The 21,780-nt window shown below is 39.5% G+C and overlaps 2 protein-coding genes and 1 long non-coding RNA gene across 7 annotated transcripts in view; 1 reads left to right on the forward strand and 2 right to left on the reverse strand.

The window, feature by feature from the left end:
• Nucleotides 1–17,595, reverse strand: part of LOC136440554 (programmed cell death protein 6-like) — a 31,610-nt gene extending 14,015 nt beyond the window's left edge. Inside the window, exons 1-2 of the mRNA XM_066436618.1 lie at nt 17,466–17,595; nt 4,839–4,959 (exon numbers count right to left, since the gene is read on the reverse strand). Of these exons, the coding sequence (XP_066292715.1) occupies nt 4,839–4,959; nt 17,466–17,504 (160 nt within the window). The 5' untranslated portion in view covers nt 17,505–17,595. The remainder of the gene's footprint in view (nt 1–4,838; nt 4,960–17,465) is intronic.
• Nucleotides 4,969–10,213, reverse strand: LOC136440558 (uncharacterized). The gene is made up of 2 exons (XR_010756682.1): nt 9,694–10,213; nt 4,969–6,794 (listed from the first exon to the last, which is right to left on the reverse strand). It is a non-coding gene; the product is annotated as an uncharacterized lncRNA (long non-coding RNA).
• Nucleotides 17,596–18,643: 1,048 nt separating the features above from the next.
• LOC136440551 (centrosomal protein of 112 kDa-like) overlaps nt 18,644–21,780 on the forward strand; it is a 92,420-nt gene continuing 89,283 nt past the window's right edge. For 4 of the 5 annotated variants that reach the window (XM_066436609.1, XM_066436607.1, XM_066436610.1 and 1 more), the window contains exons 1-2: nt 18,680–18,825; nt 20,186–20,394. In XM_066436609.1, the coding sequence (XP_066292706.1) occupies nt 20,289–20,394 (106 nt within the window). In that variant the 5' untranslated portion in view covers nt 18,680–18,825; nt 20,186–20,288. Of the gene's footprint in view, nt 18,826–20,185; nt 20,395–21,780 lie in introns of all 5 variants that reach the window. The other variant, XM_066436608.1, reaches the window with a different exon arrangement.

Here is a 21,780-nt window from a genome sequence, read left to right on the forward strand (position 1 = left end):
CTTTGAATTATTACTCGACAGTACAATGTATGACAACAATAACAAAGCAATGAACACAATTATTATAATACTCGTCGATTCTAAAAACTATTATAAGACTTCGGCGACCTCAAAACTCTTGTGAAATGTTCTTTGCTTTAGGGAATGAAAGTCCGCTAAACGAGTAGACCTTTGAGATTTTTGTTTACCTGCGCACTGATCATCCTGAGAGGAATCTCTGATAGCTAAAAGGAGTCACTTATCACGTCGTCATATTTTTAAATATTTTTATTGAGAACAGATGAAAATCAATGCGCGCGTGGATGTCATCCATAAAATTAACTGGTGTGGCCTTAGCAGAATTTGTAATGTAGCAGCAACAATAACAAAATTACTTAATTTTGCCACTACAAATAAAATTGTGACTGAAACATGGTGCTTGGATCAAAGAAGAAGAATATTTACCAGTCTTATGACCACAAGAGGCATCAAGAATCCTGCAGTTTCATGAAAATTGCTAGAGGGTGTTAGTGTCAGCATGTGATTTTCATTCAGGGAACCTTCATTTGCATAAATTTACAGTGGCCATTTGGTTTCTGACGGTATACGTTTACTCCTTGGTTTCATCTTTTTCTAAGGGAAATCTCACAATCTATGAAGGGTTTTAGATGGTTTAGAACACAAAAAAATCAATGATTTCTGTGTTTTCTTTGTTCAATTGAAAATTTACTGTATTTTATGGGGTGATAGTGTGTGTGTGTGTAAGGAGAGTTGCTTGCTGGGCCAGTCCCAGGCATTTATGGAATACAAACTTGTATTTTCAACTTGCAAAATTGCAAGTTCATATTATTTTTATTTGCAAATCTTGAAAATCGCTTGCATATTGCAAGTTGCTTAGTTGTATTTCGATCCCTGTTAGGTGCTAAGTTGCACAACACATATTTCATTGAATTTGCCTTTGGTCCAGATACTTACTTGTGAATATCTCTAAAATGAAGTTCCTACAATTTATCAACTAAGAAATAGGATGTTTCTGAATTGATTATGCAAATTAGGTCATCATTAGCCTTAACGCACATTTCATTGTATGCACCTTTCCTAAAGCTACCTATATCTCCCATTGACCACTAAAGAGATGTACTCATTAGCATGACACACATTCCGCTGTATTCACCTTTCCTAAAGCTACCTACACCTCCAAGAAGACATCTGTTGCATTTTCCGTAAGGGAAATATATGCAAATTAGGTCCTAATTAGCAGCAACTATGTAAGTTAGGTCCGAGTGCTTAGCATAAGACATATTTCATTATCTTCATCTTCATCTAAGCTTCCTATATTTAACTTCGCCGAGAAGGTTATGCAGAGGGTAGCGTTTGTATGTGTGTGTGTAATGTACAGCATAACTCGAGAAGGCTTTAATGGATTGTCTTGATATTTGGTAAGTAGGTAGGTCTTGATGAGACTAGGAAATGATTAGATTTTGGGTCCCCTAGCGGCTTGTTACGGTACTGCAGCGCAACTTCTTGTTCTGATATCTCGTGTTCTGGACATGCTATGAAACTGATTTTTGAGTGGTAGATAGCTCTTTGGGCAGAGAGTAAGTGGTACGGGTTTGGGCCCCCTAGCGGCTTTTTTGGAACTGCAGGAGCAGGTTTTGGTTCAGACTTTGAAAGGGAATAACTCAAGAAGGGCTTGATGGATGGTCATGAATTTTGGTAAGTACATAGCTTGAGTGATGACGTACATGATTAGATACTTATTATGTAAATCATTATCTAATTTGCATAATTAATGAGGAAAGTTTATACAGCAGCCAAATTCCATGGTAGGACTCTCAAACATGTGACATATGTAACTGAAGAAGAGAGAAATATTAATAGATATCAATTATGCAAATGAAGACCTCATTTGCATAATTAAGAGCTCATAAGATGGGCTAAATGGATGTTAATGATTTCTGGTATGTAGATAGCTTACGTGATGCTTTGTCTGATTGGACGATAATTATGCAAATCAGATTCTAATTTGCATAATTAATGAGACAATTTTAAAAACCCGCTGTGTTCCATGATATGACTATTGAAATATGTGACATTTGTTACTGAGGAATTTTGATAGATAAAAAATATGCAAATGTAGGCCTAATTTGCATAATTAATGAGGAACTACTTTAGTTCCATACAGGTAAATGATGCCAATTTCATACTTGTGTCATTTGGAAGTTATGTGAATGTGAACATCGTTGAATCAAATTATGCTAATAAGGACCTCATTTGCATAATTCATGTTAAATGTTACTTTGTTAGCATAACCTTCTTTGTTAAGCTCATACTTTTGTTTTTTGGGTGAAGAAGATCAACTGGTATGATTTATAATTGATGAGAAACACTCCTGATACGTCAGTCAAAAAGGTTAAAATCATTTGGCGAAGGTATGAGGTCGTGGAACTCTAGTATGTGTATGAAATTCCTACCATGTACCATTGAGGAGAACTATTTACTTCAGTACATAACACCAGGTCATTAATTATGCAAATGAGTTTCAAGTAGCACAAGTACTAGTAGTATGTCAGCATTTTAACCTTGGCCAAAGGTACCGTTAAGCCAGAATTGTTAGTCAGAAACACTAGTACAAAGAAAAATTATGCAGTTATCAACTTTACTAAATACATAATATATATATAGTTTTTAAGGACATGTAAAAAAATCTTGTGAAGTTTACCAAGATATTGTGCAGATCAAACTTAACATGTTTTTTTTCTTCACAGACTGGATAACACCCCAGAGTTGAGACCTACTTGACCTTAGTAGCTAACGTAACAGTTCTTGCGCTACCATACCTCATAGAACCATTAGAGTTCACAGTTCCAGTTGCAGGGTTTACAAACATGTACTGATATCCTTACATGACTGTGGTACATGTGGTTATAATTCCAATAAAGATGTTTAAATCAGTGGCTAGGTACAGGGGAGGCATTCTGAAACATCGTCATGGGATAACAGTTTCTAACTGTGTTACACTACGTAAAGTACAGTTGTCGATTTACGTAGATCGTGTACCGCCATGAAACTAGGAATTGAAACCAAATCTAGGTTACTGATTACGGGTGAGCCCAGAGCAGTGCCCCCTCTCATGTCTGGACAGATTTGACTGTCGACACCATGGTAGTGAATTGTACAATGTACTGTACTACGTATCCAGTGGGTAGATATGGTTAGATGACTTAGATCAGTGACAGATCATTCTCCTTATAGCAGAGCCGAACCCGCCTATACCTCCTTCCAGTGAATGCAGGAAGTTTCTACGACGCGGATTCAGCTCTGCCATAAAAGAATGTGACAGATGATCATGTCAGCACCGCACCGCCAAAAGCGACTGCTACCGGTATGTCCGTCTACGCGTCTGTAGCCCTTGCCGAGTCGCTGTGTGGTTTCCGACTGAATGTGACGTAAAGAAGCCGGTCTTTTATTATTGCAGCAGTATGTGACTATAGCGCTGCCGCGAACCTAAAACCACCGACAACACCCCATGTCATCCTTAACGCGAAATCAAATCCCCGCAAACTTAAATGCATTCATGGTAATAATACAGGAAGAGACCAATCTTTATTGAGTACAGCATTCTGATGCCAAAGCGTAATGCTGCCTTTGGTAGGCGTGCATCTCTTAATGTTGCCGACACGCCCCGTGACCCACACGGGACCTCCCATACGATTCCTATCAACGTGACTGTCAATGGAGACCACCTTCTTTTGTTACTCAAAACAGTTTTAAACATATTGGCGGTATTGCGCCTTTACACCGGCAGATATCGGCTCATTTGTAACGCGTTTGCCGATTTTTAGCGCACCTTTTTAGTCAACTTGTCGAGGATTTTTGAAAAAATTTGGTGCAGTTATCCGGCATTGGTGACAATGCGCCATACAGATATGTGGAGTCACTATAACAATGCAGTAAATGGGAACCAGTTTGGGATTTTGGGATTTGGTGCAATTAAATGGAATGTGCGTTAATCCGAGGTGCAATTAAGTGGCTTCTACTGTATTATTATGCAAATTAGAATGTAATTAACATTACCTATAGCTATTCATGTTTGTGTGTATATTAGCTACCTACAATGTGAGTATTACCTTTCTATTGTTTAGAATACTGGAGATAAGAAATATCTAAGAAATACAGCATTTCCTCATTTATTATGCAAATTAGGTTAATCTATTGGGGGTAATGTGTCGTTGTAGCTGACAGAAGAAGAAGAAGAAAGAAGAAGAATACGCCAGCAACAACAATATAATGCAATGCTCCAAATCTGACTGATTAGGGCCTTTGTGGCTATGACAAAGGTGTCTTTCACCGAGATCTGTCAGTGAGACCGCCAGGATAAGTTCTTCCACTGCTGAGATTTCTTCCTCCCAGCGCGTTTCCTGCTAATAGAAATTTAAAGAAAAAAAACACCTACATGTACCACTAACTGCAATTGGTAAGACTTACGTCCACTAAGTTACTAATCGGACGGTTACTCAATTTTTTTCCGAACAAATGCCGAAAGGGCTTTTCAAGGCACCCAGCTGAGCAAAACCTTGAACTGGGGAATCATGAGCTTGCTCCAGAAGTGGGAATCGAGGGATTTCTTTACTTCCGGAAGTCTAAGAAGAGCTGTGAGGCCGCCTGCCTGCATTGAGGGACAAACCTCCATTTTTAATTGAGCGAATAAGGGAAAGTACTTGAAGGAAGATACGAATAGAGTCCTTCATACATAAATACAGGAATATACAAAAATGAAATAAAGCAGCAAACTTGGGCAAAATTACAAAGACATACCATTCCGTGACATACCCTAGCCTTTTGATAAATGACCTTACCTTGCTGTCCATAAGGGTTGTGCTGCCCTGGGGACTGACCGTATCCCTGTTGAGGCTGACCATGGTAAGATGGGGGCTGACTATAGGTCTGCTGGGGTGCAGAATAACTACCGCCTCCATTCTAAGGAAGAAAGAACTATCAGTGAGGGCTTTGTGACACTCCCAGTCCAACACGCAAAAAAAGTAGCGTAGTACTAATTATAAGGATGCTTGGCAATATAAAAAAAAAATAGTTTCTACTACTGTACTTTTCTCTAAACGTTAAATCGCGGACACGTCCAATCACTTCCAAAGGGCCAAAATTGTCAATCTGAGAACATCATTTAAAAGCTGACACCTTCCACCATCTCACTGGCGCGTTTGTTTTGTCAGATTTAGTCGTTAACACAACTTAAAAAGCGATTTGTCGGGTCATGACTGATTTGAATCTGAGTTTCAATGCGATCGATTGGTCGGGGTGATGGTGTATATTGAGACTGAATGAGAGTTGCAGAAACAAAGACAGATAGACAAGATAATAACAATATTTCACTCCATCGGGTTGAAGTAACTAGAGTACACAATTGATGGTAGTCATATATTCAATCATTCTTTCACTGCTTCTAAGGGACTGTACAATACCTGAGGACTTGAATCTATTGTGGCAGGTATAGTATTTTAGACATAATTATCTTCGCCATGAAGATTATGTTTTGGGTAGCGTTTGTGTGTGTGTATGTGTGTAACGAACAGCATAACTCGAGAAAGCTTGAATGGATTGTCTTGATATTTGGTATGTGGGTATGTCTTGATGATACCTGGAAATGATTAGATTTTGGGTCCCCTAGCGGCTTGTTACGGTACTGCAGCGGAACTTCCTGTTTTGATATCTTGTGTTCTGGACATGCTCTGACAGTGAGTAAGTGGTATAGGTTTTGGCCCCCTGGAGGCTTTTTGGAACTGCAGGAGCAGGTTTTGCTTCAGACTTTGAAAGGGAATAACTCAAGAAGGGCTTGATGGATGGTGATGATTTTTGGAATGTAGATAGCTTGAGTGATGATTTACATAATTAGATACTTATTATGCAAATCTGTATTCTTATTTGCATAATTAATGAGGAAAGTTTATACTTCCGCCGCATGTCATGATAGGACTCTCAAACATGTGACATATGTAACTGGGGAGAGAAATATTAATAGATATCAACTATTCAAATTAAGACCTCATTTGCATAATTAATGAGAAAATACTATTACTCAAGATGGGGTTGACGAATCATCATGACGTTTGGTATGTAGATAGCTTAAGTGATGCTTTGTATGATTAGGCAAAAATTATGCAAATCAGATCCTAATTTGCATAATTAATGAGTCGATTTCAAAAACCCGCTGCGTTCCATGAAATGACTTCAAATATGTGACATTTGTAACTGATGAGGAGAGGAATAATGATTGATAGAAAATATGCAAATGAAGACCTAATTTGCATAATCAATGAGAAACTACTGTAATTCCATACTGGTAAATGACTGCAATTTCATACTTGTTGCATTTGGAAGTTATTTGAATGTGAATATCGTTGAATTAAATCATGCTAATAAGGACCTCATTTGCATAATTGATGATTTACGTTAGCTTAACCGTCTTTGTTATATTTAAGCTCATACTTTGGACAACTTCTGTTGTTAAGATGATCATGGTAGGGGTGGATACCGATTCGGCTCGATCAGGTTCGAGTCCAGGTTCAGGTCCAGAGGTTTAGGTTCAGGTCCGGACCTGAACCTAAACCTGATCAGGTCTAATTGATATCTTAGTGTACTTAGGTAATATCAAACCAATATGTATTTGAATGTTGCACTTACTTTCAATACCCTTTTTGTCAATGACAAACAAGCAGACTTACAACACTTTTATTTTATCAAAACATAATTAGTTGCCTTAAGTAAAATCTCCAGAGTCCGAAATAAATTCAATAAAACTAACTAGAAAGGCAACATTTGCGAGCAAATACAGCATGTTTAGCCATACTTCTCGCCATGGAAAAAAATGGACTGTCCCCAAATGGACCATTCTAAAATACTTCCACTAAAAAAAATGGATCACCCCAGTCCAAAATTGAGTTTAAAAACAATTAGTCTCTCCATACAGGAATGGAGTCTTCCAGTAGCACCTCAACACAATATGGACCAGTCCAAAACCATATCCACTTATTAATCAACAAATACACTTCTGCTAACAAATGGACTTTTTCATAATCACTCCAGCTCAAAATTGAAATAAATTAAAGAATCCTCCCCTTGCAACAATGGGATATTCCATGCCATCTCCATGTAAACTAGACCAGTTGAAAAATATCCGCTCAAAATTACACTCTTGCGCATAATCAACCCAGTTCAAAATTGAATAAAAAAAGATCAACCCCAGGGAAGAAAGAAGTTTTCCATAGTATACATAATGATATATATGAAGATTTGACAGGAGAAGAAGGGAATGACCAAAAACAACATATTTCAGCGATAGTATGGGTGAAATATAAAAACGTGACACCCCTTTGTTTGAATACTGATTCAATAGTATACATTTTGGGTTGAAAATAACGAAACGAAAAAATGCTTTTTTTCAAAAATCGTTTTAAAAGGCTGTATGCCAAACATTTGAATGGGGGCCTGGGTGCATGACCAAGGCAGACACATGCCAAATTTCCCATTATTTTGGTTTAATACATAGGAACTGGAGAAAGAGTGAACAAAGCCATGTAATCACATGTCCTAGGAATTCCCATACCATATTTGGTATGAATATCAACACACATGCGCCAGAAATGCCAGATAATTAGATTAACTCAATTGGCCAATCAGGTGGTCGCAAGGCTCACAGCTGCAGGCAAGGCACTTGGGGTCACTGACCTTTAGGTCATATGGTCAGGCTCACAGGCCAGGTGCAGTTGGGGTCACTGACCTTTAGGTCATATGGTCATATGAGGAAAATACCCAATGTTTTCCCTTAAAATACCCTGCAAAATCGTATTTTAAAGTAATATATGCCAAAAGTGCGAATGGGGTTCTTTGAATATTTGTTCAATGTACCCCCATAGCAAATTTCAGGTCATTTGGATGTATTTCCAGAAAACAGGAGGCCAAAATGTACATTTTTGGTCAGAAAAACCTCAATAAAATCACTTTCAAGGTCAATATCGAAAAAATGAAAAAAAACGGTGGGGGGTATTTGCCTATACTACCTTTGTACCAAATTTCAGGTCATTTGGTCAAAAAATGACAGAGATGATTCGATTTGAAGATTTGACAGGAGGAGAAGAAGGAGAAGAAACCTGAGTAAAGACTAGACTGGCCGTCAATTGCTTTAAGAGCAAATTCAGCATGTTTCGCCCATACTCCTCCTCATGCAAGAAGTGGGCTGTCCCAAAATAACTCCTGGGCAAATCCAAGTTTCTGCATAATTTATGCAAAAAAGGTCCTCATGAGCATAAGTTATGTCCAGGTGCTTTCACCTTTCCTACATGTACCTGCATGTTGAAGATGACATCCGCAGCTTTTACGGTAAGGGGAATACAACATCATACATAAATTATGCAAAGGAGGTCCGCATTAGCATATGTCATGGCCAGGCGTGTGCACCTTTCCTAAAGCTACCTACATCTCAAATGTGACATCTGCAGCTTGTACGGTAAGGGAAATACAAGTTCCTGCATAAATTATGCAAATGAGGTCCTCATTAACATAATTTTTGGCCAGGTGCATTCACCTGTCCTAATGGTACCTAAATCTTGAAGATGACATCCGCAGCTTTCACGGTAAGGGAAATACAAGTTTATGCATCAATTATGCAAATGAGGTCCTCATTAGCATAATTCATGGCCAGGTGTGATCACCTTTCCTAACGGTACCTACATCTCAAATCTGACATCTGCAGCTTTTCCGGTAAGGGAATTACCAGTTAACGCATAAATCATGCAAATGAGGTCCTCATTACCATAATTTATGGCCAGGTGTGTTCGCCTGTCCTAAAGGTACCTACATCTCAAAGATGACATTCGCGGCTTTTACGGTAAGGGACATACAACTTTATGCATAGATCATGCAAAATAGGTCCTCATTAGCATAATTTATGGCCAGGTGTGTTTGCCTTTCCTAAAGGTACCTACATCTCAAAGATGACATCCGCAGCTTTTACGGTAAGGGACATACAACTTTATGCAGAGATTATGCAAAGTAGGTCCTCATTAGCATAATTTATTGTCAGGTGTATTCACCTTTCCTATAGGTACCTACATCTCAAATGTAACATCCGTACCATGTAACATAAGGTACATATAACTTTCTGTAATACCATTAGTAGAGGTACCCCCTCACATCTGCTTGGTTTTAACTCCCAGACAGGGGAAGTGTAGGAGGGCTTATGTTACAATATGACGTACTTGTGAGAAAATAACCAAAAATTCCATCAAAAAATTTGCGAAATAAATCATTTTGAAGTAGTGTATACCAAAAAAAATAATGGGGTCCTTTGGGTAAATATCCAATGCACAACTAAACCAAATTTCAGGTCCTTAGGTTTCAACACCATGGCACTGGAGGCCATAATGTGCGACTTTTGTCTGAAAATGACCAAAAAACCTCGATAAAATCATTTTAGAAACTTATATAAAAAAAATTAAAAAAGGGTCTAGGGCTACACACGAACTCTACCTGCATACCAAATTTCAGCTAATTTGGTCGACGGACTACCGAGAAGAAGCGATTTGAATGTTTGACAGGAGAAGGAGGAGAAGGAGGAGAAGGAGAAGAAACGTGACAAAAACAATATGTTTCGTTGGCGAAACATAACAATATGTTGAGCCATACTAGGTATGGCTAAACATAATGAAGAAAACAGATCTTGATAGTTAACTCCTAGCAGCTCCCTCTAGTGAGCAGGTTGATAATTGCACTCTTGCGAGATTTGCAATTATCAACCTGCTCACTGGAGGGAGCTGCTAGGAGTTTAGGTACAAAAGCAAGATGGCCGCCTATTGTTTTTGCTGGCGCTAGAGGATTTCTCGGTTCAATCAAGGAGGTTAATGCGTCCCAAACTCGTAAAAATGGACTGAATACACTTGTACAAGAAAGAAAAAATGTTGTTTGTCCCATATTTAATTTGTTTGTGCTGGTTCTTACATTTGGAGTGAAAATTAACAAGAGTTTATGGGGATACATGCCGCCGATTCGGCACCAACCTTGCTTGTGGCTGTGTGGTAACTTTCAATGTGTTTTTTTCGTAGCACATTTCAGTATCGACCTAAAACTGAACCAACAGTTATAGAAAGAGATGTTATGGACTTATTCTTGGCTAATCTAGTTTGATTCAAGGCAATTTTTCCCCTTCTGTGGCCAATACTTCTACTTGGGTGACCGCCCTATGTTCCGAAATCCCTATGTTCCGAAATCCCTATGTTCCGAAATCTCTATGTTCCGAAATCCCCATGTTCCGAAATCCCTATGCTCCGAAATCTAACAGAATAAAATCGAAATTCAAGGTGAATATAAATGTATAGTATATGTAACTAAATGTTCCAACTCTGGGCCATAATTCGGTAGAGAGTTGTGGCTTAACGAGGTTCATGGTGGCATTTAGATTTTGATATTAGATCCTATACCTTCCTCTGATACTCTTCTCTTGTGCCATTTGGGAGATCCTAAACTCTGTTAAATTTGAACCAGAGGCCGAACCGCATCGCAAATGTCTTGTTCATGTATGAGTGAATATTTTTCATTTCCCTATATTTTTAAAAAGTATATATATATTTAATTGCATATCTAACTGGCGCGAGGTCATTAGATATCTCAATCTTTGAAATTTTAATTCTCCGAATACCAAGCAGCATTTGGACAGTTTGGACTATAAAATATCAAAATATGAAAGATTTTCGAGATTTGTATAAAAAATCTTGAAATTTTCTTTGAAAAGAGTTTTTGATAGCTAGTTCAAATAAATTGAATTTTTTTGTAGCTAATGCAAAAATCTCGAAATTTTCGAAAGCTGATATAGAAAAATCCAATCTTTTTTAAAAGATCAAACGGAGTTTTAAATGCGTCATGGACTCTAAGAAATATGGCCGTGTGTTGGAACATTTCGATAGGGGTTTTTGAACTTATATGGCATAGGGATTTCGGAACATTGGGATTTCGGAATATAGGGATTTCGGAATATAGGGATTTCGGAACATAGGGATTTCGGAACATAGGGCTGTAACCCTTCTACTTGTTCCAACTTCCGGGTCCAAAAAACCGGTTCACGACTTTCGGTTTTTTTGACCCGGTTCTTGCATGTTTTTCCGGTCCAAACCGATCCAGCGGAACCGGTATCCACCCCTATCAACTGGTATGAATTGTAATCAATGAGAAGCACCCATAATACGTCAATCCTAAAGGTTAAAATCATTTGGCGAAGATATGAGATCGTGGAACCCTAGTTGCTAATGTCATTCAGATGGCTAGCATTCTTGAAAAATAATAAGAATATTTTTGAAGTTATGAATGTTAATTCAAATGTGTAAGATTATACTTCAGTGGTCTTTGGCATGCTCCTCAGAGTCAGACCCCATGAGTTTGCAATATATTTTGATTTGATTACTATTTGATTTTATTGGAATTGCAATGGTACAATACACGTGTGGCACAGGCAGCTATTGCTGGTGCCGTGACCCACAGATAAAACATTACAGAACACCTAGCAAAACATACTACAGTAGTATATAATTGGACTTACGAATCATAAACAAAGCGATAAATAGGATCTAAAAAGCAGCATGATAAAATACGGCCTAACTATCAGTCTAATACTAAAGTAATAGTCTTGCGTCATCACTAGTTCCAGTTCCTACAGCTTTTAGCCGCCACAATGTTGTCGTGTTTGGGGCCACGTCTCCAGTGCGTGCCGACTGATGCTTCTGCTGTATAAGCGGGTGAATCTTACACACAGTTGTTAAAAAACTCTTTTTTCTGAATTGTCAATTATCTTACCTCATCTCTTGTCGTGTATTGCTATTGTATGTTTTGATGTTCTATATACAGTTAGCAAGATATTGATAATTGTTAATTTTGAAACATGTTCGTCGTAAAAACTCAGATGTTTTCGGAAATAGTCGGCTCGTACAAACTGCAATGATTGCTGGGATAGCATCATATTTTCATGGTCGCCATTTTGCTTGAATTTTTTGTGAAGGTCGACGTAGTTTCAGATTTATATATACATAACGTTACTGTATATATATATGTATGACTGGTTTATTTGCAACACACATACCATTGCAGCCTTTCCAGGCTGAATTGGGGTAATATATATATATATATATGTATTAGGGGTGGATACCGGTTCGCTGGACCTGATTCGGACCTTTATAACATCCAAGAACCGAGTCCAAAAAACCTAAAGCCAAAAATCTGAGTCCAAAAAAACCTGAACAAAGTACAAATTTATTTTTCTATTTTGTTTGATAAAAAGGGTTTTGAGTCTCCCCTCTGACAAAAAAGGCATTTAAAATAAGTGCAACATTCAAATATCAAACACTGGTTTGGTCTAATAAAACAAAACATCAACTGGACAGGATCAGCTCCAGGTTCAGGTCCGGACCTGAACCTAAATCTCTGGACCTAAACCTCATTAAGCCGAACCGGTATCCGCCCCTAATATGTATACATGGTACAATTTTTGTCGATTTTGTTCATTTTCTTTACAAAATCAGTTTCTTCGTGTGCAATTTTGTTAGATGTAAATTGTAATATGGCCATTTTTAATGATCTGAAAGGTCGACACCACAATGCAAGCATGGCAATGCAAACAAAAAATTGGACAATGCAAGCATGGACGCAGCGAATTTGGTTCAAGATCCATAAATTTGTTGCCTTCAATGGGCTGTTCAAAAAAATAGTTGAAAAGGGGGGGTGGAAGAGGCTGGATTGGAAGGGGGGTTCAAGCATCTGGAGTAGGAACCAGGGAGGGTTTATGCAATTTTGGATTAGGAACTAGGGGGGGTTGAGCAATTTTTGACCCGGAACTAGGGTCAGTTGGGCCATTTTGGATTAGGAACTAGGGGGGGGGGGGGGGGGGCTTTGACCAATTTCTGGATTGGAGCTAGGGTAGGGGCAAAACCTGATTTTGTACCCCTTCCACCCCCCCTACACAGCTTTTTTTTGGAGCAGCCCAATACTTGTGCTGGGTGTGTTCAGGATTTTTGCACACGGGAGGGATCCTCCTCCTCCTCCTCTTTTCGGAGGATTAGCTCCCTGCTGATATTTTGTACACAGGAGCGAACACCACTCCTCCTCGCCCCCTCCTCCTCCCGATACCCTTTTTTCTTCGTATTTAATACTTGTTCGTATTGGAACAGTATGAAATTGACATTTTTATCTCCATGAAAAATGGAGATATAGTTTTGGGTGTGTCTGTCTGTTTGTTTGTCTGTTTGTGTCTCCGCACTACTGTAGTCAGCATAACCCAAGAACCTCTTGATGGATTACGATGATATTTGGGATGTGAGCAGGTCTTGTGAAGCCAAAGTTCAAGGTCGATTTTGCCCCCCCCCTGGTATGTGACCTTGGTACCGCAGCAGAACTTCCGTTTTTGTATCTTTTGACCTGGACGTGCTATGGTCTTGATTTTTAGGTGGCTGATAGCTTGTGATGTACGTAATAAAGAAGTAATGTAGATTTGGGCCCCCTAACAGCTTGCTCTAGAACTGCAGGGGCGTTATTGTGGAAATATTCTAAGGAGAATAACGTAACAAAGGAACGACAGATGTCTATGATATTTAGTATTCAGATAGCTTAGACAGAGATGTACACAATGATGTGCAAATTATGCTAATTGGGACTTTATTTGCATAGATAATGAGGAAAATTTATATTTGCAGTGTTTTCCATTGTACAGCTCAAATGCATGTAACATATGTAGTTCATGGCAAGTATGACATCAACAGATACCAATTATGCAAATAAATTCATAATTTGCATAATTAATGCAAAAGCGCCATCTAAGTGGAAATGATAGGACTGTCAATATTGCAACATGTGTTAGTTAGATAAAGGTCTTTATGACCAAGCATATATTACGTAAATGTGTAACTCATTTGCATAAACAGGATAGTTAATGGCGATGTGAGGTCGCGGACCTCTTGTTTTAGGAGATATTGTTTTAAGCGTGTTTGTGTGTGTTGGCTTGTTTTCTTTATTGTGTGTGTGTGTCCGGATGCTTGTACTACGTAGTCAGCATAACTCAAGAACGTCTGGATGGATTGTAAAGATATTTGGTATGTGGGTAGGTGTTGGGAGAACAAAGGTCAAGGTCGATTTTGGGCCCCTGGTATATGATACTGGAACTGCATTGGTGCTTTCGTCAAAATCTTCCAAGGAGAATAACTGAATAAAGGGACGCCAGACTATGGACCAGGTAAGACCAAGTTGGGACCCTTACAGGTGTGGCAGGTGTGTTTCCTTTGACTATGGACCAGGTAAGACCAGGTAAAGACCATTACAGGAGTGGAAGGTAAATGTCCTTTGACTATGGACCAGGTAAGAGAAAGTAAGGATTCCTACAGGTCTAACAGGTGTGTTTCCTTTGACTACGGGCCAGATAAGACGAGGTAGAGACCCTTACAGGTGTGGTAGGTAAGTTTTCTTTGACTAAGGACAAGGTAAGACCAGGTAAGGACCCTTACAGGTGTGACAGGTGTGTTTCCTTTCACTATGGACCAGGTAAGACCAGATAAGGACCCTTACAGCTGTAACAGGTGTATTTCCTTTGACTATGGACTAGGTAAGACCAGGTAAGGACACTTACAGGTGCTACAGGTGAGTTTGTTTTGACTATGGATCAGGTAAGACCAGGTAAGGCCCTTACAGGTGTGACAGGTCAGTTTCCTTTGACTATGGACCAGGTAAGACCAGGTAAAGACCCTTACAGGTGTGACAGGTGAGTTTCCTCTGAGCATTCACCAGGTAAAACTAGATTAAGACCCTTACAGGTGTGACAGGGGAGTTTTCTTTGACTATGGACCAGGTACGACAAAGGTAGGACCCTTACAGGTGTTGCAAGCGTGTTCCTTCGACTATGGACCAGGTAAGACCAGGTAAAGACCCTTACAGGTGTGACAGGTGAGTTTCCTTTGACTACAGACAAGGTAAAATCAGGCAAGACCAGGTAAGGACCCTTACAGGTGTGTTAGGTGAGTTTCCTTTCACTATACAGCAGGGAATATCAGGTAAGACCAGGTAAGGACCCTTACAGGTGTGTTAGGTGAGTTTCCTTTGACTATACAGCAGGTAAGATCAGGTAAGACCAGGTAAGGACCCTTACAGGTGTGTTAGGTGAGTTTCCATTGACTAAGGACCAGGTAAGACCAGGTAAGGACCCTTACAGGTTGGGTAGTTTTGTTTTCTTTGACCTTACACACCTGTAAGGGCCCTTACAATGTCCTACTTGGTCCGAAGTCAACGGAAACTCACCTGTCACAATTGTTAAGGGCCTTAACTGGTCTTACATGGTCTATAGTTAAAAGAAACTCAACTAACACATCTATAAGGGTCCTTACCTGGTCTTACCTGATCTTACCTGGTCTATAGTCAAAGGACACTCACCTAACACACCTGTAAGGGTCTTTACCTGGTCGTACCTGATCTATAGTTAAATGAAACTCACCTTACACACCTGTAAGGGTCCTTACCTGGTCTTACCTGATATTGCCTGTTCTATAGGCAAAGGAAACTCACCTAACATACCTATTAGGGTCCTTACCTGGTCTTACTTGATCTATAGTCAAAGGAAACACACCTGCCACACCTGTAAAGGGCCTTAACTGGACACACCTGGTCTATACTCAAGGGAAACTCACCTAACAAACCTCTAAGGGTCCTCACCTGGTCTTACCTGGTCTATAGTTAAAGGAAACTCACCTAACACATCTGTAAGGGTCCTTACCTGGTCTTACCTGCTCTATTGTTGAAGAAAACTCACATAAAACACCTGTAAGGGTCCTTACCTAGTCTTGCCTGATCTTACCTGGTTTATAGTCAAAGGACACTTACCTAACACACCTGTAAGGGTCCTTACCTGGTCTTACCTGCTCTATTTTTGAAGAAAACTCACCTAACACACCTGTAAGGGTCCTTACCTGGTCTTACCTGATCTTACCTGGTCTATAGTCAAAGGACACTCACCTAACACACCTGTAAGGGTCCTTACCTGGTCTTACCTGATCTTACCTGGTCTATAGTCAAAGGACACTCACCTAGCACACCTGTAAGGGTCCTTACCTGGTCTTACCTGATCTTACCTGGTCTATAGTCAAAGGAAACTCACCTGACACACCTGTAAGGGTCTTAACCTGGTCTTACCTGGACTATAGTTAAAGGAAACTCACCTAACACACCTGTAAGGGTCCTTACCTGGTCTCACCTGATCTTACCTGGTCTATAGTCAAAGGAAACTCACCTGCAATACCTGTAAAGGGCCTTAACTGGTCACACCTGGTCTATACTCAATGGAAACTCACCTTACAAACCTGTAAGGGTCCTTATCTGGTCTTACCTGCTCTATACTCAAAGAAAACTCACCAGTCACACCTGAAAAGGGCCTTACCTGGTCTCAACTGGTCCATAGTCAAAGGAAACTCACCTAACACACCTGTAAGGGTCCATACCTGGTCTTACCTAGTCTTACTTGGTCCATAGTCAAAGGAAACTCACCTGTCACACCTGTAAGGGTCTATACCTGGTCTCACCTGGCTCATAGTCAAAGGAAATTCACATGATATCTCCATGAACTATTCTGTTTATGCATATTACTTACACATTTACAAAATATATGCTTGGTCAGAAACACCTTTATCTACTAGCAAAGGTGGCTCATACCTACACCACTTCTTTGTTACATCACAAGCTATCTGCCACCTAAAAATCAAGACCATAGCACGTCAAGATACAAAAACGAAAGTTCTGCTGCAGTACCAAGGTCACATGCCAGGGGCCCCAAAATGTACCTTAACTTTCGGCTTCACAAAACCCGCCCACATATCAAATATCATCGTAATCTAACAAGAGGTTCTAGAGTTATGCTGGCTACAGTATTGCGGAAACACAAACACACAGACAGACAGACAGACAGACACACCCAAAACTATATCTCCATTTTTCATGGAGATAAAAATGCCCAGAGTGCCACATGTTTACAGGCAAGGTTCAGATTATTTTTTTTATATTGTCAACGCTAGATCGGAACGTTTAAATCTGAAATTTACAATATCCTCAACTTGAACCACTAAAAACATTCCACTATTAAAGGAGACCTAATGTAACATTCAGTGAATGTGTTCGTTGTGTCTAACCCTACCTTCCCTCAAATTACAATGCGATCATCCGGAAGCCTCTGACATAACAATGAGGAGGAGGAAGGATAGCTCCCAGCTGACCGAAATCAGCAGGGAGCTATCTTCCTATCCGAGGAGGATGAGGAGGAGGGATAGCTCCCAGCAGATCGATTTGTGTGTTCAGTTGTTGTGCCCAACTCAGGGAGTGCGCCAAGGCAACTACTTTAATAAACGTTAGTATGACATCAGAAAACATGTAGCGCCGATATTGGAAATAGTAGAGACTCTTACGTGGCTCGGGTTGTAGGCTGGGGGAGGTCCGTAAGACATTATATCGCAGAGTCAACAAGTTAACAAGTTGGAAATCTTGGAGGCTCGCTGTACAGGTCAGGTCAAAACAGGGTCAAAGTTGATTACTGCCGCAAAAACACGCAAAAATTAAAAAGGCAGAGCAAGCGTGTAACAAGATTGAAACAATATTCATCTATAGAGATAATAGATATATTTTTTGAAATATCAATTTAAGTCCCATTTTAGTGTGGTTATTGTACATATCAGATTATTGGTTGCTTGTTTGTGTTAACGTTTGCGTGTTTGTGCTGTGAAAAGATTCCGGTTCGGAATTGATGGTATCATACCCTGTTCCATTTGTTCTAAAAGCAAAATTGTTGTCCTTATGGCTGAATATCCGATAAAGGAGCTGTACTTCTGCAGGTGTTTTGCTTTCTATTTATTGTAAGCACATATAAATTTCAGTTCATTACAATATCTCTCAAATATGACCGGTACAACGAATTTTATGATAGCTGTAGTCTAACTGCCACCATCGGCAAGAAGCTGTCCGCGGCACTTAGGACAAAACAACGCATATTAAAGTCCGACCTATCGCTAGGATGCCGCATGCCGAAACTTTTCAGCCCAATCCTGTCAGTAAAACACACTTGAATTCACTTTATGTCAAATGCGGTCAATGAAAGGACATTAATGATCAACCTAAACACATACTTTTTGCGCCCAATTTTTAATAGACCGGACCCTTCTAGTTCTACACTCGACTCGGAGTAATACAGGAGTGAGATCTGCAGCCGAATCAGAACAGACCTGAAGAAAACCTCCTTAGCAGGACACAGTATTCGACATATGGGTCAATAATGTGTCAACAGAAAATTTCAATTGAGTCTATCAGTCAGTGGCAAGACAACTCTTTTCATCGGAAACATCGAATTGCCCGGAAAAAGATGTTTCGAGAAGCGGGGATGAGAGTCGGATTGATGGAACCAATCATTGAAAACTCCGAACCGAGACCAATACTGGACTGTTTCAATATATGAACATTGAGGGGTGTTTAAGGTCAAGCGAACTGAGCAAAAAGAAGTTTAGATCAAGCAAATCTGAAGAGGTATTAAACAAATTACATCCAGACTGAGTAGAGGGATGTGATTACCCAAATCTGGATCAGAACGAGGGTACATTATTAAAAGCTGACCACCTCCGCCCCCTTCCACCTTTCTTTATGAGACAGTCCAATGGCGGTCGGGTTCGAACAGGTACGGAATAAGAGCGGGAAGTTTGTTTTGATTTTGTCTCCAATCTCCAGATTTCTTTCAGTTGCCTGAAACGTTTGGCATTCATCGTGTACTTGACCGCAAGGGTAAGCTGTCTAATACTTCCATTCGTCTTGTCGTGATACTAGACAAAACCCCGCGTGGGGCATAGTGTCTAGGACTTATGGTCAGAGGCCTTACCCAAGTGTGGCCGGTGGTGGTGGTGCACGCCGTCAACAAGAATAAAAAAAGTGGTGCAAAAAATAACGAACAAAGTAGTGCTGATGAAACGTTTTTGATGAAATTTGTTGTGTTGAATCAGGTATGATGACTCGAACCATGATTTATACCAATGATAAGCGTGCGAATAAAACAAGTTTGGCAAATTGATATAAATAAAGAAAAGCTGCCTTCATCATGACATCTACGTGGTTGAACAAAATTATGACCCCAAAATTAACACAAAGAGTGTGGTATAGCGAATGATAGATTCTTCATTTTCATTTCTTCACAATATTACATCTTCTTCATTAACTTTGGAATAATTTGATTTTCTACGACATAATTTAGTATCATTTTCCAATGTTTTTTTGTTGCAATTTACGGCACATCATTTTGCAGCTGCCCTGTACGATTTACAGTATGGTGGAAAACTTTTTTTTGGAATCAGACTAAAATTGTTGCATGCACGAATGTCATCCATATAATCACTATAACAATGCAGTGAATGGGAACGATTTTGACAGAGACAGTGGGCGTTATAAACTTCCTGGCACGTTTGACCAATTGCTGACGTCACGTATCCTCAGTGACATGTGTCAATAGAGTCACGTGTCCGTAACTCTCGCGAGTTTACGTTCGGCAGTGATTGGTCATTATTGATCCTGAAGAAGGCGACAGTGGTCGTCGAAAATTCGATCCGTGAATATCTTAGTGTTGGAAGAAAGTTTAGCATTGTAAATGATTACTACCAACACAGATGAGCTTTCATTATATGATTTTGGGATTTGGTGCAATTAAATGGAATATGCGTTTATCCCGGGTGCAATTAAGTGGCTTCGTTAATTGAGTAATATTCTGCAGTTGTGTTCTTTACTTTGCCAAAATGTCCAAGATGTGAAGGGGGTGAATGATTTTGCATGCAACTGTATAGGGTGATTTGATTGGTCCTTGCAACACTGTAATGCCACAAAAGGCAAGTTACATTGATTGATCGATTGATTGATCCTCATTCCCCTAAGCACTTCAGGCACTGATTACTGTAGCTTGTTTTGGTACAAAATGTACAAGATGACTCTTTGATAACAAATACATGTATCTACCTCCATTCTCAACTTTGAACCTTCTAATTTATTAAGTTATATTTGTATTTGTTGGACAGTTTTGAAATATCTGTTAGAGTTGACATATTTTGTTAGGAAGTCTTGATTTTTGATGAATTTGAATATCCTGTTGTGTATTTTGTAGGTCTGATGAAAAAAGCTACTACAGTGTACCGTCCTACTCTGACCGTCTAAGAGACATCTTTTGATTCATCTGACGACACTGGTGGAATAACATCACATTCACAATGGAATCAGTAACAGTGGACTCGTCAGATTCCAAACTTGATGCTGAATTTGACCGATCGCTGGCAGACATGAAGCCCTATGTTCTCAAGCTACCACACAAAACAGGTAGGGAAAAACTGGGCTGCTGACATGGAAAGTATGAATCAGTAACCTTCCCCCTGCCAAGGGAGGCTTTGGGCACCAAATTTCAGTAGGCCATGGGGTTAGGCAGCAGATGGAATGAATGTACTTCACACCATGACTGAAAATTGGTCAATATACTGATATTAAATTCTTCATCTTACATATTTAAGGCTCATGGTGTATGTTTATCATGTAGACTAGTGTTCAATATATTTCAGCTCTGTTAACATTTTACATTTTGTATAAAATCACCAGGTTTAAGAAAATCCTAAACTTTACAACGTCAACTCTCGTAATTCTGTTGGGTACCTTAAGATTACCACACAAAATTGATGCTGTCAAGGTCTTCTCAAGCATGTCTTAGGATCATAATGCAGAAATCAAAACAGTTTGATTCGTTTCCCACTTAAAACAGTTTATATTTTGCATTCACAGTGCAAACTTGCACCCTTGCTCCAAATGGTTTACATTGATTTGCATAATGCAATCTCTCCTGCTGAGTCTGTTCTGATCCCGCACAGCCTTGTACTTTAGCAGCTTGGTTTTTTTGATTGGCACTGAACTGTTGTCCTGTTGAATATACGTTAGTAAGCCTGGGAAATTTCTTTGAACACATCTTGGTTCCGATACATGCCATCAAGTTTCCTCTGGATCCCCTGATTCCCCAGAATAGATATCAGCACTGCCGATTCCTTAGCTGACCAGTTAGAACTCGAGTTGGCAGCCATAACTTTTACAATACAAAAACGCGGCCAAAATATCCGGTATAAATAGCGGTAAAATTTTCCCAATTTAGCGGTAAAGCGCATGTCAACATGTAATCGGTTACTTCTTAGTATGTGCGGCCTAAGACGTTGAGCAGCTACTAATTTACAGACGATCTCTGTTCAGTATTGTTCCAATTTGTCGGCTGAACCGCGGGAACTCGAAATCCTAGCGTCTCACAAAAAACACTATTTATAGACATACAGTAACCCTATAATGTTTTTAAAGGGGCGTTCATATTTGTGTTTTGGTGGGTTATGTCTTCAGAAAATATAATTAGATACATTGTCAAGTAGGTAGCTGATTATATGTCAGTAATCATAAATGATATACATGTACAACAATTTTCCTTAATCAAGTTCCAGGTAGAAAATGCATGTCTCATGTACACATTTTCACTTTTTATCTTCATGAAAAATGGAGATAAAGTTTTTTTGTGTGTGTGTGTATGTGTGTGTGTGTGTGTGTGTGTGTGTGTGTGTGTGTGTGTGTCTGTTTGTGTTTCTACAAGCATTACTCTAGAACGTCTGGATGGATTGTAAGGGCCTTTGGTATGTGGGTAGGTGTTGGGAAGACGAAGGTGAAGGTCGATTTTGGGCCCCT

Source organism: Branchiostoma lanceolatum, chromosome 8 (assembly GCF_035083965.1).
Source record: "Branchiostoma lanceolatum isolate klBraLanc5 chromosome 8, klBraLanc5.hap2, whole genome shotgun sequence".
Classification (NCBI taxonomy): domain Eukaryota; kingdom Metazoa; phylum Chordata; class Leptocardii; order Amphioxiformes; family Branchiostomatidae; genus Branchiostoma; species Branchiostoma lanceolatum.